Genomic DNA, 19,652 nt, shown 5'->3' with positions numbered 1-19,652 from the left:
AATTATTACTACTACTAATACTACTTAATTACTAATATTACTACTACTATCTCTACTGATGCTAAATTACTATTAATACTACTACCACTACTACTACTACTAACAATATTAATAGAAATCTTCAAATGTTTGTTCATTTGAAGAATTGCACACAATTGTATTGAAAAATGTCGTGATGTTATATTATTTTGACGAATTTGAAATCTAATTCCTATTAGCCAGTTGAGATAAATAAATAAAATGAACAAATGATACTTTGAAAAGTTTTTTTTTCATTTAAACCTCTCCTACCTCCATTAAAAAGGGGTTTCGACATCATCTGTCAAATCTAAGGCCACAAATTATATGATGAAAAATCTATATACGCACACACACACACACACACACACACACACACACACACACACACACACACACACACACACACACGTATGCAAACATATATACAACACACGTTCACACAGACAAACATACACACGCATGCATTCACCCGTACATTTACGTTTTGTAAGGCCTTTTATTAAAAATAAATTAAACAGATATAATACTATCCGTTTATCAAATCACAAATAACACGCACATACACACACACACACACACACACACACACACACAGTGAACGCTAATAAACAAACAAAACATACGCTATGCTATATGCTACCGTCAGCTTAACATAATAATATCGAAAGAATGATTGGAGGTTAAACAAGTAAAAATCAATTATTAAAAAAATGAAATATAATGATTTTGGCTTAATAACTAAATGGGTGTTTACATTTTACATTACTTATGTTTACATGTAAATGTGTGTGTGTGTGTATGTATGAACGTACCTATATATGTTTGTGTGTATGTTTGTATGATAGATATGTGTGTGCTTAATACTGAGACATCTGTGTCAGTTGGCGTGTTGTTGAAGCAGTAATAAAAGTTACTTACTGTGACTGTGGACAATAAATTTATCACAAACAAGACAAAAAATAATATTGATCGATAATGGATGGATGTGTGTTTGTATGTGTTTGTCCATATGTGTGTGTGTGCCTAAGTATGTATACATGTTTGTATGTATATATTGTAACGTAAAGCTACGTTGAATGTATGTAATAAGTAATTATGTTACTTTTTGTGTCCAACAAATCGATCAAAACGAGAAAATCATAAATTAACTTAAGACGAAAATGAAAGTTGACTTCACTTTATCGATTGATTTAATTTGATGATGTGGAAAATAGACTATAGATGGTTGTATAGGAATTTAATCAGTTTTACTTCACACGGACACAGATTGAGAGAAAGAGAGAGAGAGAGAGAGAGAAAGAGAGAGAGAGAGAGTATCTTTTAGTTTTTTCTTTTTACTTTCAATTTGAGATTTTGAGAGAGCCTGTCTGCTTTCTGTACTGTGATTCATTGTCCGGGCTCTTCAATTGTAGTTTTTCAATCTTAAAAGAATGATTTAATAAAGAAATAAATTCATGATTTAATAAAGAAATAAATTTGGATGAAAATGAAAAATAAATATCATAAATATATATATATATATATATATATATATATATATATATATTATATGATAATAAGGATAATAAGGATGATAATATATATTAAATTTGAATAATGTTATAAATTAATTTTATTTAGAATAATATAAAACAGGTTATTCATTAAGTTTCACTGCACAGGCATTAAACCAAAGATAATAGACGGAACGATTAAGCATAAACAACATATGCCACATTGTTATTCATCATCGTCAACATAAAATATAAATAGTTAAGCGTGTGTGTAGCTAAGAAAATTTGTTCACTCACTCACTTACACACACAAACAAACACACAATCACACTCGCACGCACATAAACACACTACATTCACACGCATATAAACATACTACATTCACACGCACAGACAAACAAACACACCACATTCACACACACACAAACACATACTAAACGCACACTTACACACCCATATAATAATACACAACAGCTGAAACAAACAAACATTGTTACCGTTACGTAAACAATTTTATTCACATTACACACACACACACGCACTCACACACGCACACACACACAATAAATGCCAGATGATGCTTTTATTAGTTAAATCATTCATTCTCAACGTAAATCTACGTCATCGTACGATCATTTCATTCAGTTTCGCTTTTGTTAAAAATTTGACATTGTTAAATCCAAATTTAATGATATAATGAACTTATCTTACGCCCCAACTTTGGAAAATGTATTAAAATTTGTAAAATTTTCGTGAGTAAAAGTCATATATTGGTAGCAATAACAGCAATTTTAGCGAAAATAAGAAGAAAATAAGAAGAAAAATATTATATTAACAGTACTTGTTACAATAAGTTACTCCGTTGGCAAGGAAACTCTTCTTAACGAGTTCAACCATCTCATCATTGCTGTAACAAACGTCTGGTCTAATGAATTTTCTTGACTCGCTGGATTCGTTGGATTTTCTATTGAGATCTGTCATTGGTGACTCTGTTTCGGTGGTATCTGGTTTGGTGATGGTATGGAGATGGTCTGATTATGGTCTAGTGATGGTCTGATTATGGTCTAGTGATGGTCTGATTATGGTCTAGTGATGGTCTGATTATGGTCTAGTGATGGTCTGATTATGGTCTAGCAAGGGTCTGGTGATGGTCTAGTGATGGTCTAGTGATGGGCTGATCAGATGGTCTAGAGAGAGTTTAATGAGGATATAGTGATGGTTTAGCGATGGTCTAGTGATGGTCTGGCGATAGTCTGGTGATGCTCTGGTAATGTTTGGTAATGGTTTGGTAGCGGTATGGTAATGATAAATTTACTCTGAATTTATTTCTGAACACAATGAGACGAAGCCTCTCACACTCATGTGCTGATAATAGCGTCGCGTATACATTTTAAATGCCTTACCGACTACCGATAAAACATACGTACCGTAAATAGATGCATGTTAGTTCATTAAAAACGTGTTCAATACCTCCTATACATACATGATACGATATATCGATTCTAACCAAGTCTGTACATGGTTAATATAATATGATAAAACGGTAGCGTATATATGCGTGTAGGAAGCTAACGAACTTTAAATTGTATGAAATAATTTTAAATACATTCAAGTATATTAGATAGTATCAGGATATACTATCTATACTATCGATACTGTATATACATTATGATGAAAGAGATATTTAAAAGTTTATAAACCTTTGTTATTTAACTTTTTCCCCAAAGTTGACCCAGTTGAACTTTCGCCTACCCCAAATGACCTCCTAGCCCTTGTCTGGCGTCGAATCATTGAACCGTAACGAGATGACCTTGGTGACGAGGACGAAGATGAAGATGCGTGAAAATTATGATGACGACGATGATGACGATGGGATACATTGTAAAGTTGTCTCATATCCTTATCTCCATCATCTCTATCTGGAAGTTTTGTTTGATTTGAATCGCTATGCCTGTATTTACTGCTGTTGCATTTGTTTCTCTTACTACTTGCGGCTATTGGGGTAGCAGCAGTAAGAGATGTGGCGTTGAGGTTGAGGTGGGTGCGTTCGTCGTGAGAAGAGGAGCTGAAGATGGTTTGACTGTCGGCGGATAACGTTGAAGGCGTGGCCAGGGTGTGATTGACAAGTTTGCTAGAATTGCGAGACTCGCTCAGTGATAGTAAATTCGTTTTGTTGCAGCGGTCAGTTTGACGATTATAACGGTGATGATGACCGTAACGATGACGCCGACGACAGTGATGATGATAATGGTCGGAGTCGCCATGGTGATGATGATCATTTGACACTTCATAGGTAGATGTTTGATTTCGCAACAGTTGATAACGTTGTTGTTGTTGCTGTTGGTGGTGGTGGTGCTGATGCTGATAATGGTCCGATCTGGAAATCAGTTGCGGATAGAATGGGTACTGCCTCAAGACATGGCTAGACACGTAAGGGTTCTCCCTCACGTCGTTGTGTCGACAGCAGCGGCAGCAGCTGAAGCAGCGACTGTCGGCTACCGGTGACGTCATATCTCGCGTCAGTGATGACGTCATATTTCGTGCTTTCGAGATGTTGTCACGTGATGAGAAAGGTGATTCGCGGCGATTGTGATGATGGTGGTGGTTTTGTTCATCGTTTGATTCGCTGATGGAGTTCAGTTGAGAGTTTTGGGCCGGACGCCGCTGGTTTTTGTTAAATTGATATTTAATAATTAACTTTAATTAGAAAAAAGTTTAATTAATAATGATAATTAATGCATTATTTCAATCACCATTACAATCTAAACTTTTAAAAAATAGAATAAATCTGTCTAACTAGCCTATCGATAATTTGCGTTCTAAACTTTTTAGAAATATGTTAACTTAATCAACATTAGAGCCATCATCATAGTCCTCTCATCTTCATCTCAACAACATTAAAAATAAAAAAAATCATAACACAACCCTACAAAACCTGCAACAGCTCAGGAGTGTTGTCGAAAAATCCGGAATCCTCTTCAACATTCCCACTCCTGTATTTCATCTTCCGCACATCTGACAACATTCCATCATCTGCACAGTTTTCCATCTGTTCTGACTGAATGGCGATACGCTGAATGGTGAATTTGACGCCGGAATTGATGTTGACGAGTTGCTGAGTTCGTTGTTGTCGGCTTTCCATACTTTTATTATGAGGTTTTTGATGTCTTCCGTGTTTAGATTCGGCGGAAGTTTTGTAACTCTTTCTCCTAATTTCGGTTTCGTGAGAGCTGTGGTAACTGTCTTTGTATCCATTGAACGGCGAGATGTACTTGTATTCGTTGTCTAAAATATCGGAAGAATCGAATCTACTGTGCTTAGATCTACCGGCTCTCCAGACGTTTTTAAGGGTTCTTGTCGAGTCGGTAGAACGAGCAGTTTTATCGAATTTCATAACCGACCGATTTTTGGTATGTCCATCTCTTGTTGGGCGGTGAGATTCGTCTGTAGAGTAATAAAGAGTAATGGTTAAGAATTTTGTTTAATAATAGGTCAAAAATTTATTGCATGAGTAGTAGTGTACTATATCAAGGAATGTTAACTTCAAACTCTTAAAAATACACAAAGAGAGGAAAAACCTATTTTACAACCAGTATTACACTACATACGGTATTTTATATGTAAAATACAACAGCATTTTTATTACAAAATTAAAAAATTTAGATACCTATATAAAAAATTATACAGCAAATAAATAACTTAGAAAATAAAATTTATTAATAAGAAAAATTTCTACATATGTTTGAAATTGTTTCGAGAAAAAATCAATAATTTTTTCTCACAGTTAAGCAGACTGTTCGTCTATACATCATCGCACTAACGTGATAAACGATTGAAAAATTATTTTAACTATTATTAAGTAAATAAAAAAACGTTTTTACATTTTAATTATTGTTATTATAATTATTAATATTATTTTAGTTTTAGATATTTTTAGGGATATCAACAAGGAACAACACAGCATATGTAAAATTTGGAATAGACGTTAATGGAATACAAGCAGGGGTGGGCAAACTTTTTGCGGTGAGAGCCACATTGAGAACTATTTTACCTTTGACCTTTTACTTAAATAGCAATATTTTTCTATTCGGGGGAGAATTTTTTTAAGATTTGTGGCTCCTTTTTTGGTCATAATGTTTGGCTGATGACCTTTTTTGGCGAACAAGGCCCAAGTCTGCCAACTCCTTAAATAGAGGTATCAGACAACATATAGCATGTGATAGATTAGGGTATCTATGTTTTCGAACACGTTAACTGCAAAAGAAGCGCCAGACGTCTTAAGAACGCAATTCATATTTTCGGTGCTAACGCAATCGTCTTTTCATTAACCAGTTATAATTATAATTACGATCCACACCGTCTCCAATATGAAAATTTAGATCGTTTGGTTTTCGCTTTGGATGAAATAAAAAAGAACTAGGCGAATATTCTATTATAACATAATGTGATAACGACGATGACTATGATGAATACAACAGATCAGGGTTATGATGATCGTGATATAATTAAAGATGATGTGGCAGCAACAACAACAAGAACATCATCAACAACAACAATAACAACAACAACTACAGCAACAACAACAACCACTACTACCACTACTTCAACTACAACAACAAAAATAACAACAATATTAATAATAATAATAATTGCTTGATAAAAAGATGATTGCCTTACCCAAAATATGAATTGCGCTCTTTATGTACATAAGACATGATAGAGAAAATAGCTTGTAGCGTGTGTCACAAAATAAAGATATTTATTTATTATTTATTTATTAATTCGGATGGAATTGGTGGGCTTAACATATCGCAATGATGATTTGTGGATTCTTGAAATCTATCAGATTATTTTACCTAACGACACCAGTCACGCATTGTTTACCGAAATTGCCCTGTTGTTATTTTCCAACGAGAATTGATTTTTTTTTAAATTATTTTTTGATTATATATGCGTTAATAAAACGTCTGCCTCTACATCTGCAATGTATGTGTGTGTGAGTCTGTCTGTGTGTGTGTGTATGTGTTTGTGTGTCAATTTATTCAGCCTCCAAAACCTTTGTTAGTTTCTAATTTGTTTGTGCAACGTGTAGCCAAATAATGATAATTCACCAATAATAAGTTTATTAAAAAATAAAGTTTATAAATGATTGGAAATTAATTGAAATAATTATGAATTTATTATATTTATTCGAAGAAATACTAATAAACTTATAATTCTTTGAAAAATGATTCAAACCTACAATTAAAACCAAGTAATTAGTAGAAAATAAACAAATACCTTTGCGTGAATATCTAGAATGAAAGCGGTTCTTTTTGTATCGCCCGTACGCATGGCAGAACATTTTCAAAAACAATTTAATGGATATGCATCGACAAAAAATAAACTGATTTAACTCTATATTGGATTTAAACAACCAAAGAAAGGTTGAAAACAGAATTTAAAATCCACTAAAAATGAAATGTAATCGAGATATCATTGAACTAAAACACGTGTAAGCAAGTATAAATGAAATGAATGTTTGAAAGTGAGTGTGGTATCATAACGTGATATGGTTTTGGCGCTAATAACAAAAGACCAGCCGAACAGGATTTTCTAAATATAATTTTTTTTCTAATAAAAACAAAACTTTTAAAATTTTCACATTTGCATAACCACTACAACTTTGGCATTTTATTTAAATTGTAAACTTCAACGGTTTATTTTCGACTTTGTATCAAGAAAGAGTGTCCTAAGCCCCTTGTGCTACTAAAATTAAAAATACATAAATTTATCCAGAGAAGAAGAGGAAACAAACAAAGAGAGAAAGAGACCAAGAAAGAGAGAGAGAGAGAGAGAGAGAGAGAGAGGAGTATAAGGGTGGGAAAGTTGTTGGAAAGATGTGATGAGAAACAGAGTTAGCAGCAACAACAAGCGCGTGTCAGGATATTAGTTTACATACTGGAATGCTTGAAACATGGCTACTTTTCCATCAACATAAAGATTAAAGATGGATTGATGGTGATCGGAAGTGGATGAATGAATGAATGAATGAATTAATGAATGAATGAGTGAATAAATGGACCAAACAAAGGAATGAATAAGTTTTCAAGTTTGTCGTGAAAATTTTTTCAGATAAGATACTCTCTCTCTCTCTCTCTCTCTCTCTCTCTCTCTCTCTCTCTCTCTCTCTCTTCTCTCTCATCTTTTCTCTAACCACAATAGAAACAATAGCCGCTATAGCACGCGTTGCATAACCATCCAATGTTCGCTGGCCTACTTTTATAATTATCGAATGACTAGCATCATCACCATCGTCATTATTATCATTATTCCTCTTATTATTATTATTATTATTGCTAATATTATTGTGTCATTACAATAAATAATAATGAAACTAATGAATAATAATAATAATAATTTTATAGCGAAAGTAAGCTGTAAGAAGATCAATATTAAAACCTCGAACAAGGAAAACACCTGCCATAAGTTTCTACCAAACGAGGTAAATTGTATAGATACCAAGCGGTATTTGTATTGCATTGTATACAAAATTCATTTCACGGTAAGTATGTATCTTCTTTGGATACATGTTTCATTGTATGTGTGTATTTTTAATTCATGTATCATCTGAAATGTATTGAGTATCTTGAATACGTGAATCACGGTATGTTTGTATTTCAATCTGAATGTATGTATCATTTTATACATGTACTTCCTTAGAGATCACATATATATACATGTGAATAAATAGATACCTTTTGGTATATATACAGATACACACAAAATGCGTATTTGCTTAGCACACAATACCCAATTTTCACGAGAGAGAATAATAGATACTAAAAAAGATACCCTGTATCTACGTATAGTATCAGTTTGGTTGAGATAAAACCCCTATCTTGATTTGTTTGTCTATGCAAAAGTTGTCTGGTCACGAGCAAATAATTTGGTTGGGTGTACAACACTGTACATCTGCCATTCGTGTTTGGATACTATTTTGAAAGTACAACTAACTGCATCAAAGAGTAACACAGTAATAACTTGATTGATTGATTGATTGAATGATTGATTGATTGGTTTATTGATTGGTTGATTGATTGACACGCCAGCCACTATAGCTACAACTGAAATATCATCATCAGAACTGCCATCATCATCTTACCACCGTTGTCGTTGGCGCCATTGTATTCGTCATCATCATCATCATCATCATCATCATCATCATCATCATTAACTGATTGAGATGACATTGACAAGCATTTAAAGACGCAGGTGGTTTTACATAATGATGATGATGATGATGAGGGGGATGATGAGGGTGATGATGATGATGGTGATGATGAGGATGGTGAAGATGATGAGGGAGATGATGATGATGGTGATGATGATGACGATGATGATGGTGACAATAAGAGTGATGATTAAAATGGTAATGATGATGATGATGATGAGAAGGACGACGACGACGATGATGATGATTGGAAAAATGGTGATTGCATGGAATGACGATTAAGAAAATGACAACTGTAGTAATGATGGTTAAAATGCGAACGAGAACATGGTAATAAGACAATGGCAAGTTTGGTGGTGACAACAGTATCTATAATGATCTTGATAATGATGATGGTGAGGATGGTGAGGATGATGATGATGGTGACGACCGTAATAAGTAGCAAACAATGGCCTGGCATGGCGTGTCACTTTTCAATTTAGCTTTATTTGGCAGACTTATATTTGTTCTTACCAGTGTGCGCTCGCGTGTGTGTTTGCACTTTTTGTATCTGTGTGTATTTTGTACGTGAGAGTGTATGTGTGTGTTTGCGTATGTGTGTGTGTTTGTTGCTCTGTGTACGTATGTGTGCATGTATGTGTATCTATCACTTTCTATGTACGCATGTGTGTGTATGTATGCATGTGTGTGTATTGTGTGTGTATGCATGTGTGTGTGTGTGTAACATACTATATGTTATATATACACACACATAAATAACACAATTTTGCATGGGCCTTGCCTAATTAGTATGTGTGGGATGATAGAGTGTTGTGTGTTTGTTGTTTGTGCAGGTGTGTATACATCATACACACACACACGTCATATGGAATACAGTGAATTAATGGAATTAATTTCTTGCATGAATTCACGTAATAAGCGGCACGCATATGTAAACAAAGCAAGATGAAATAAAATTATAAAAAATAATAATGACAATGAATTATTAAATTGTATAATAATAATAATAATAATAAGAAGAAGAAGAATATAAATAATAATAATTATAATTTACGCACACACCCACATGCATACACAAAATTAATTCTTTAAGTACTATAAATCACAAGGTGTTTATCAATGGTTCATTCATCATTGTATCATCACTAACTCTTCATCATCGCCAGTTTCTGGCATGTTTATGAGCCTATATTTTTCGCATTTATATATTTTTGTATTTGTGTATGCGTGTTCGTGTGTGTATGTGTGTGTATAACGCGGTTTTTATTTAACTAACAGACGACGATATTGTCACCACATCTTTATTATCTTTGGATACGTCATCTTCTTATAGGTCTCATAATTTCAAAAACATCATCATCAACAACAACAACAACATCATCGTTATCATCAACAACAAAAACATCATCATCAACATCATCGTCATCATCAACAACAACTTCATCATCAACAACAACATCATCAACAATAACATCATCATCATCATTAACAACAACATCATCATCATCATTAACAACAACATCATCATCATCAACAACAACATCACACACACACACACATACAGCAGTACATATTTAAGTACAATAAAATCGATGATGATAATGATCATCATCTGTCTCAGCAGTTTACATAATGAATTAATGAATGGATGGATGGAAGAATGAATGAAAGAATGAATGAACGAATAAACACAAATGAATGAATCTATATAAAGAACATTTTAAAATTTATAAAATTTCGAGAAAACGAATGCTGCTAAAAAGAAATGAATCGATAAACATCACACGATTGTATGTATGTATGTTTGTATGCATGTATGTATGTATGTATGTATGCATGTATGTATGTATGTGTGTATGTATGTATGTGTGTATATACATGAAGATTACACAGCAACATCAGGAAACAGGGCATCAGCAAATTTACATTAACATTAACGTCGTTCTAAGAGGAAAGAATAATAATAAAAAGATGATGATGAATAGGATGAAGATTATTAATAATAGTAATAATAATAATAATAATAACAAAAACAATAATAAAATAATTTTTTCAGTCAGATTTCAATGGCAATGAAGCACGCAGAACTAATTCGCACGCCCGGAAGAAGGCTTACTCGCATATTTTCATCTTCTTCACACTGAATTGTAATTAAGAAAGTAAATGGATGTGTGTACGTGTGTGTACGCGTGTGTGTGTTTGTGTACGTGCGTGCTTTTGCGTTTTTTTCACACTGAATTGCAATTAAGAAAGTAATGGAAGTGTGTGTGTGTGTGTGTGTGTGTGTGTGTGTGTGTGTATGTGCATTCTCACACTGAATTGGAATTAGGAAAGTAATTGAAGGGTGCTCGTTTGTATATTGATATGTTTATTGTGTGTGTGTGGTGTATGTGTGTGCTTGTGTGCGTGCGTATGCATCTTGTATAATGAAATTTAGATGAAACGTTAAAAAAATGTTAACGATCTTTGCAGAATAAACACAGATAACATGCATTGGAAAATTATATCGGCCAGATGTTCACATCAGTCAAACGAACGAACACATACAAGCAAACAAACAAACAAACACAAACATACATACATACAAAGAAATCATTCGCTGTCAAGTTTTTAATTAATGGTTGTTTAGAGGGTGATGAACTGAATTGATTTTGTTTTGTTTATCTGTTGGGATACAACATTCTTAATGTTTATCTCTCTCTCTCTCTCTCACTCCCTCTTTCCCTCGTATTGTGTTCTTTCTAATGTCAATCTACCTAATTAAAATCTCTTTTTCTATCTATCTATCTATCTATCTATCTATCTATCTATCTATCTATCTATCTATCTATCTATCTATCTATCTATCTATCTATCTATCTATCATCAATCATCATTATCACTATTATTTTGATCATCATAGTCATCATTTTCATCATCATCATAGTCTAAAAATGTAAGCCAATCGAACCAAACTCACAATAATTTGTCTTCCTTACTACTTCACTCACTCACTCACTTGCTCACTCACTCACTCAGTAAGTTGAAATGTCAGCAAATGATGACGAAAATGACGACGACGATGATGATGATGAAGGTGACGATAGATCTCGATCAATGCACATTGCTTAAAGGGTTGATGTTCTTATACTTGCGGGCATGTGTTTGTATTTGAAAAAAAGAAAGAGAAAAGGAAAGAAAGAGAAAAGGAAAGAAAAAAAGGAAAGAAAGAGAGAAGAAAAGAAATAGAGAAAGAGAGAGAGAGATAGAAAGAAAAAGAGTAAGATTATGTGTATTTGTGTTGTATTATTTTAGTAAGGAAAATGGTTATTATGTGTGCTTTAATGCAAAATCTACGAAATGTTACTGCTTGCGAGTCAGTTTGCACGCAATGGTAAAATTTAAAGTTAACATAATGTATGTATGTATGTATGGGGGAACGTAACATCCCACGCAAGGGAACGTCCCTGCGCCCATGGTGAAATAGTATACTCGTCGGGCCTGAGGCTACCTTCCGCCATGAGACCCTTCTTTAATTGTGGGTTAGGGTTAGCACCTGACCAAAATGTATGTATGTATGTATGTACGTATGTATGTATTCATGTATGTACGTATGTATGTATGTCAGTGGAGTGCACACGTAAAATATGAATGTGCGTACACACACACGTGTGTGCATTATTTATCTATGCTATCGATTTTTTTGAAAAATTCAATTCACTTTTCGCAATGATTATCATAAAGGTTGATGATAATAATAACGATGAGGATGATGCTGGTTTAAAATGATGATAATGATGATGAAACTGGTTTAAAATGATGATAATGATGATGAAACTGGTTTAAAATGATGATAATGATGATGATACTGGTTTAAAATGATGATAATGATGATGAAACTGGTTTAAAATGATGATAATGATGATGAAACTGGTTTAAAATGATGATAATGATGATGATACTGGTTTAAAATGATGATAATGATGATGATACTGGTTTAAAATGATGATAATGATGATGATACTGGTTTAAAATGATGATAATGATGATGATACTGGTTTAAAATGATGATAATGATGATGAAACTGGTTTAAAATGATGATAATGATGATGATACTGGTTTAAAATGATGATAATGATGATGAAACTGGTTTAAAATGATGATAATGATGATGAAACTGGTTTAAAATGATGATGATGATGATGATACTGGTTTAAAATGATGATAATGATGATGATACTGGTTTAAAATGATGATAATGATGATGAAACTGGTTTAAAATGATGATAATGATGATGAAACTGGTTTAAAATGATGATAATGATCAGGATACTGGTTAAAAACCATCACGCTAGTAATACATTAAAAATGATTGATGATATCCAATAATGATACATACATCCATACATCCGTCATAACATCATCATGTTTCATATGTTACAAACGATATATAACTAGAAAAATAATTAACGTAAAAAAGAAATTGATTGGTTAGTTAATTTATTACTAATTAATTATTTAATTAATCAACTAAAACATTATTGAAAAGAAAAACTTACCGTCCGTGGATTTTACGCAACTTTGCCCCATTGTTTGTCGTGTTTTTTGTTGTTGTTTGACGCTAATACTAATTATAAAACAAATGCAGTAGTAATATTGTTGTTTATATTGTTGTTGTGGTTGTTGCCATTGTTGTTGTTGTTGTTGCTGCTGCTGCTGTTGTTGTTGCTATTGTTGTTGTTGTTATTGTCGTTGTTGCTGCTGTAGTTGTTGCTGTTGTTGCTATTGTTGTTGTTGTTATTGTTGTTGCTGTTCTTGTTGTTTAGTTTCTCAACAAATAATTTTAAAATCCGTATAATTCAGTTCATCTCTATTTCTAACTGTTCAACCACGTGAATGAACTAACGAATGAATGAGTGAATGAAAGAAAGAAAGAATATATTAGAAGTGAATAAATGAATAAATAAAATAATTAAGTAACAAATTAGCAAATTAATTAACCAATTAAATTTACCAAAAAAAAAAATCAACGAAAACAAAATTGAGAACCTGAAATAAAACAGCCCAAGCACATCTAGATCTCGAATAATGGAGGTGGAGAATGCTGTATATATATATGTATATATATATATATATATAATATATTTATGTATATATATATATATAACAACACACTATTCATTGTTTACCAATGCGCGATATATATATATATATAAATATATATATATATATATAATTACAACTACACGCAAAAATAAGCTGATTGTGTAAAATGTTTCAGTTACTTTTTTGTAATTAATCAAATCAAATCAAATCACTTTTATTCAATCAAACAAAACAAAAAGCATGAATGATTCGGAGACCAAAAAAAGAAAATTAATTCTTGTGGGCTCGGCCACCGTGCAAAATAGCTTCTCAATGATAAAATAAAATTGTCAATAGGAGAAAATGTACAATGTTAATGAAATATGTACACACTTATATACATATATATATACATATACATTATTATCCTTGAAAAACAGAACTTTTCGTAATTAAAAAATTTTTCAGTTTATTTTTAAAAAGATGCAAAGTGTTACAATCTATAATTTCTTGTGGAATCGTCTCCCATATTCCTGGGCCGGTGTGTTTCAAACTCATGCAGAGTACTTTAATTCTGGCTGGTGGAGCATAGAAAAGTGGCGTGTGGCGTGTAGTTCTTGCTTGAATGGAAGTTCCAAAAGTGAAAAAGTCTTTAAAAAATGCCGGCAATTGCTGACGTAGAAATCTAAAAATAAATGTTGCAACGTGCAATTAAACTTCATATATATATATATATATATATATATATATATATATATATATATATATATATATATAATGTTTTACCGTGATTAATTAATTGTTTTCAAAATTACAAAAAATGGGAAAATTAATAGATAGAAAGAGATAGAGAAAGAGATAGAGAAAGAGAGAGAAAGAGAGAGAAAGAGAGAGAAAGAGAGAGAGAGAGAGAGAGAGAGAGAGAGCAGAGTATTAAAAAAAGTACAGTGAATAATTTGTTAGGTGTCATGGCTCGGTTGAATGAACACGCTGGTACGTGAACCATGTGTTGTGTAATGTAATGGAGCGTTTCCATATGTTTATGTATGTATGCATGTGAGTGTGTTTGTTTGTTTGTTTGTGTGTTTTTGTGTTTGTGTGTCATCATCACACTACATCACATAACATCAATTATATAAAGGCAAGCATGTACGTGCCTTATAAACTGAAGTTTAAATTTTCAAGATCATTTTGGATTGGCAGTAAAATTATTTTTGTTTCGGTTTAATTATTTTTTTTATGTTTTATATTCTAAAACTTCTTTCTCTTTCTCTCTCTCTTCCTTTCTCTCTTCCTTTCTTTTTCTTTCTCTTTCTATCTATTACTATATAAAAACCTTTTGTGTCCGTTCCGTTTGTGCTGAGCTGAAAACATTTGTATGTATGTGTAAATGGGAGTGTGCTTATTTGTGTGTGTGTGTGTGTGTGAATGTTCCTACTCAGCGATATAAAAACATGAGCACCGTTCACCACATGTAACACATATCAACTAGCAGTACATTAACACTGTGTAGTGATAACAAATTATTTGAAATTAATCTACCCATAAAAAAATCCTTTAATTAATTTTTTATAACCTATCTATAACCTGATAAGTCACGAAAAACACATTCAAATTTTTTTCTTTCAGATACGATGCGTGTACGTGTCTGTACGTGTCTGTACGTGTGTGGGTGTGTACATGAGTTTGTTCGCTTTTTATCTCATTGTTTATTGTTGAATTAATTTCTTTATAACTGATTTTGAGATTTTTAACGTTTATAATATGTTCTTAGTTGAGGTATTTTTAAATTTATTTTTAATAATTTCATCATAAAATCATACATGCATATACACGCACACACTACACACACACACACAATTGTGTTATGGTGCAGTCTCAAATTATTTTGAAAAAATTTGATTTCATCGCTATATCGATGATGATGATTGTGACCTAACTGACTAAAAAGCATCAAAGAAAATTTTTAAAATAGGATGGAGAAGTTGTTACGGAATCGTTGGAGGAAATGACGTCATGCTAGCGGTATTCTATAATTTGTGATATGTATCCCTTCAACTTCCACACCAAGAAAACAAGCTTTTTCAAAATCTTGAAAACTGATAATCATAAAAAGAAATAGATTGCGAGATAGTTCAATTTTGTGTTTAAATGATTGGATGGAATTACTTGGCAAATAAAACTTGTGTATATGTTCTATTTTAATTAAATTTTGAAAATTTTTTTAAAACTCGTTTGCGTTATTTCTTTGAATTTAATATTGGGGATATTCGTATAAAAAGCGAGCAAAATTTTAATATAAAAGCGCTTACAAATCTACGCATATTGGCTCAGCTTGGCTTGCTTCGGCTTGGAATTAATTGGCTGTTAAGCACGGTGTGGTTTCAAGCTATTTTGAATTTTCCCCGAAAAATTTGAACTGTGTACGTACACGCGAATCACTGATTACTGTTGCTTTTATAGTGATTATATATATATATATATATATATATATATATATATATATCCATGTATACAAATAATTATTAAGATTATATGTTTATAAAAAAGCAATGTAGCAGACTCAACCAGCCAACCAGAAAGTTTCGAAGGCGTTCGTTCGTTGACGTCAATTTAGTACGGTTAAAATTGTTATTAAGACTATAATTGTGTACATACATTAAATGAGTTTTTTACTGATGGGAATGATTGAAATGATGAGAATGTATGGTTGAAACAAGTATAAATAGGAGATGAGACAGCATGGAAATCTGATCTCACTTATTTTATTTTTTAAATTAATTTTTCTATTTTATTATATAGAGTTATATAGGCCTATATAGACTTTGCATGTTTGTCTGTGGTTTGTATGTATGTTGTATTTTTTAATTTTAGGTGGGTTCTTTAGCGGCTGCTCATACATACATACATCATGTTTGTTTGTGTAGTAGTATTTTATGTTCTGTTTTACTCCTTTTTCTCTTTCTTCATGAGTCTTGAGTTAAGTTAATGAAACATAGGTAGGTGAGATTAAAAATTAATTTATTATATAGGTAGGCTAGGGCATAAAGTAATTTAGTTACATAGGTAGGTTAGGGACTTCTATTAATAGAATTGAATAGAATTATTATCTTGTTTTAGACTTATTAAGTTAAGTAAATATTTCATATTGCATGCTCGTTAAAACCCATGCAATTTCGTATGTAAGCAAATAAGCCAACAATCTAAGCAAGTCACGTAGTTTGTACAATAATGTTTGACCTATTAGTCGCACCCTTCTATTTAAATGTGAATTTAAACGAAAACAACACTTGGGATTTTTACAAGTTATGTAAAAACTTTCGTAAAATCTGCCTAAACTTTATATTTAATTTTTATTTTACTTTTTTCTGATGAAGAAAACCATGGGATTGTTTGGTAAGCAGAAGGATCCGAAAGAATTGGTCAGAATTTTGTTTAACTTTTAATCTTGATTTAATAATTAAATTTATTCCTGGGGTAGGGGTTTTGTATTAAAAATAATAAATTTAAAATTTTTTAGAATAAGAGTTTTTTTACATTCATTTATTATTCAATCACGTCATAGCGTGGGTACATAGCAAAAAATGAAATAAAAAATGTCTTGTTCCCAGTACATACTTCTTAATAATTTTAAATTTTAACCATGAATTTCAATTTAATTCTTAGGTTAGAGAGTGGCAGGCTTCCCTAAGAAAAGAAAGTCGTCTTCTTGATAGGCAGATTTTAGGTTTGTTAGTTAGAGTTAGTTAGGATTTAGTTAGTAGAGAAGTTTTAAACTATTTTTTAGTTTGACTTTCTTGTTGTAAGATTTAAGTTAATTAAATTAAAATTATTATTTTTTTTATTATGTTGTTTTAATTAAATTGAATTAATATTAAAATTAAAGACATTCAATTTGAAATAAAATGTTAATTCCATATAAAGACATCCAATTTGAAATGAAATGTTAATTCCGTTTGATGAAACAAGGGATCCAGAGAGAGCAGGAAAAAGTGAAAAGAGCCTTGAAGATGTCGGCCAAGAAGGGAGAGAAGGATTCATGTAAGGTGCTGGCAAAGGAAATCGTTCAATCCAACAAGGCAATCTCTAGAATACACTGTGCCAAAGCCAACATCAAATCAGTAGAAATGCATATGAACCAACAATTGTGTTGGCTTTACTTTTTTCAACTCTTATTTTTATTTGAAACTTTTGATGAAACTTTCAATGAGTATTTTCACATCAAAATAAAGATTACAAACTCTATGTAAACATCATACACATACGTGCACAGCCACTCTCCGATTATCGGGAGCCATACAGAAAAGTGTTGAGGTGATGAAAAGCATGCAGCAGCTGATCAAAGTTCAGGACATTGCTGGGACCATGAGGGACATGTCGAAGGAGATGATGAAAGCCGGGATCATTGAGGAGATGATTGATGACGTCATGGAGGCTGATGATACGGAGGAGATGGAGGAGGAAGTGGAGAAGGAAGTCGATAAGGTGCTCTGGGAGATAACTGCAGGTGCTTTAGATTTTGTATTATATCATATGTTCTGATGTTTTTAGTGTTTTAGGGATATGGGTCGCTGCATGGTGTAATGGATAATGCGCCTGGTACTGCTGCTGCTGTGAATGGGTTTGAATGCAAAAAAATCCCTGGTTAATGCATGCAATCTGCGTTGATTTGTAGATAGAATTATGATGTTATACATTTCATTTTTGTGTTTTTAACGATTGTTGCAATTTAAAATAAGCGACATCTTTAGTTAATTTTATTAATCATTTTCACCTCAGGACAAATTGGTAACGCTCCTGACATTGTCAAAGACCCCCTTCCATCCAATAAAAATAAAGTTAAACAAACTGCGGAGGAGGTCGATGAAGAAGATGACGAGGTGATAAAAATGCAAGCCAGACTACAGGCACTCAAGAGTTAATCTGCAGCTTTGGGAATTATTTAAAAAAATCATTTTTTTCTTTCTTTGTTACCTTTTTTTGTTTCCCTTTTGTACATAAGATTTTTTTTTTCATTCTAATGCTTATTTCCTAATTTTTTAAATAACTTTTTCATGGTTCTTATTATATAATGTTAACCTAAATTTAGCTAGAATTGTGATTTAATGATTTTTTTCATTCATTCATTCGGTAGTTAAGTACTTTTATTTAAAAATATTTTTAACTACGTAGACCTTAAGTTCAAATTCAGACTTTGGTGGGTCTCTTATTACGTTTAATTTGTTGGCTAAGTCTACCTGGTCTTCTCATTCTAAAAAGTTATCTCAAAATAAATTGTAAAATAAATTTTCAGTCTCTTATTAATTTTTTAAAAGTTAATTTACCTTCACGTAGGCTGATAAATTATATATTTACAAGTACTCTGCATAAGTTATTTTTTATTTATTTTTCTTTTTTAAACCTTTAAAATTAGCGACGAAGTTCACTTACTGTCCAGTTCGTTCGTTATTAGATTGTTTGTACCTTGTTATGCAACCTTGATTTTTTTTAGCTTTTTTTTATAAATTGTTTTCCTGTCATCATTGTCATCATCATCGTCGTCGTCGTCATCTCATGGTGTTGTATAATTGACGTTACATCCGTTCAATCTGTTCACCATCTCGTTCACCATCTCGTTCACCATCTCGTTCGTCATCACTATGAACTGGTTTTTTCATTGTATAGGGCTTGTTGTTTTGAAATAATTGAGAAATTTAAAATGGTGGTTTGTTTTTGATTTAATGTTTTGAATTGTATTGCGTTTGATCCTGTTTGTCGTTGAAAATGATTTAATTTTTAATATATACAATATTAAGGCTCATAAACTTTCTTATGATATCATAGGAGTTAAAAGCAGTGGCAATGTTTAATTTTTTGGTAA

The 19,652-nt window shown here is 32.1% G+C and overlaps 2 protein-coding genes across 2 annotated transcripts; one reads left to right on the top strand and one right to left on the bottom strand.

Annotated features, from left to right (window-relative positions):
• Positions 1-2,345: 2,345 nt before the first annotated feature.
• Positions 2,346-4,908, bottom strand: HELRODRAFT_170532 (hypothetical protein; the record flags this gene model as incomplete). The annotated part of the gene is made up of 3 exons (XM_009016349.1): positions 2,346-2,518; positions 3,215-4,178; positions 4,450-4,908. 3 exons carry the CDS (start codon positions 4,906-4,908, stop codon positions 2,346-2,348), a joined length of 1,596 nt encoding a protein of 531 aa, XP_009014597.1.
• A 12,267-nt stretch (positions 4,909-17,175) lies between these two features.
• Positions 17,176-18,714, top strand: HELRODRAFT_170531 (hypothetical protein; the record flags this gene model as incomplete). Its single annotated transcript, XM_009016348.1, has 5 exons — positions 17,176-17,214; positions 17,459-17,519; positions 17,762-17,941; positions 18,066-18,299; positions 18,572-18,714. 5 exons carry the CDS (start codon positions 17,176-17,178, stop codon positions 18,712-18,714), a joined length of 657 nt encoding a protein of 218 aa, XP_009014596.1.
• Between the last annotated feature and the right edge of the window lie 938 nt (positions 18,715-19,652).

Source organism: Helobdella robusta (assembly GCF_000326865.2).
Source record: "Helobdella robusta unplaced genomic scaffold HELROscaffold_18, whole genome shotgun sequence".
NCBI lineage: Eukaryota > Metazoa > Annelida > Clitellata > Rhynchobdellida > Glossiphoniidae > Helobdella > Helobdella robusta.
This window is presented reverse-complemented; position numbering and strand designations above follow the sequence as displayed.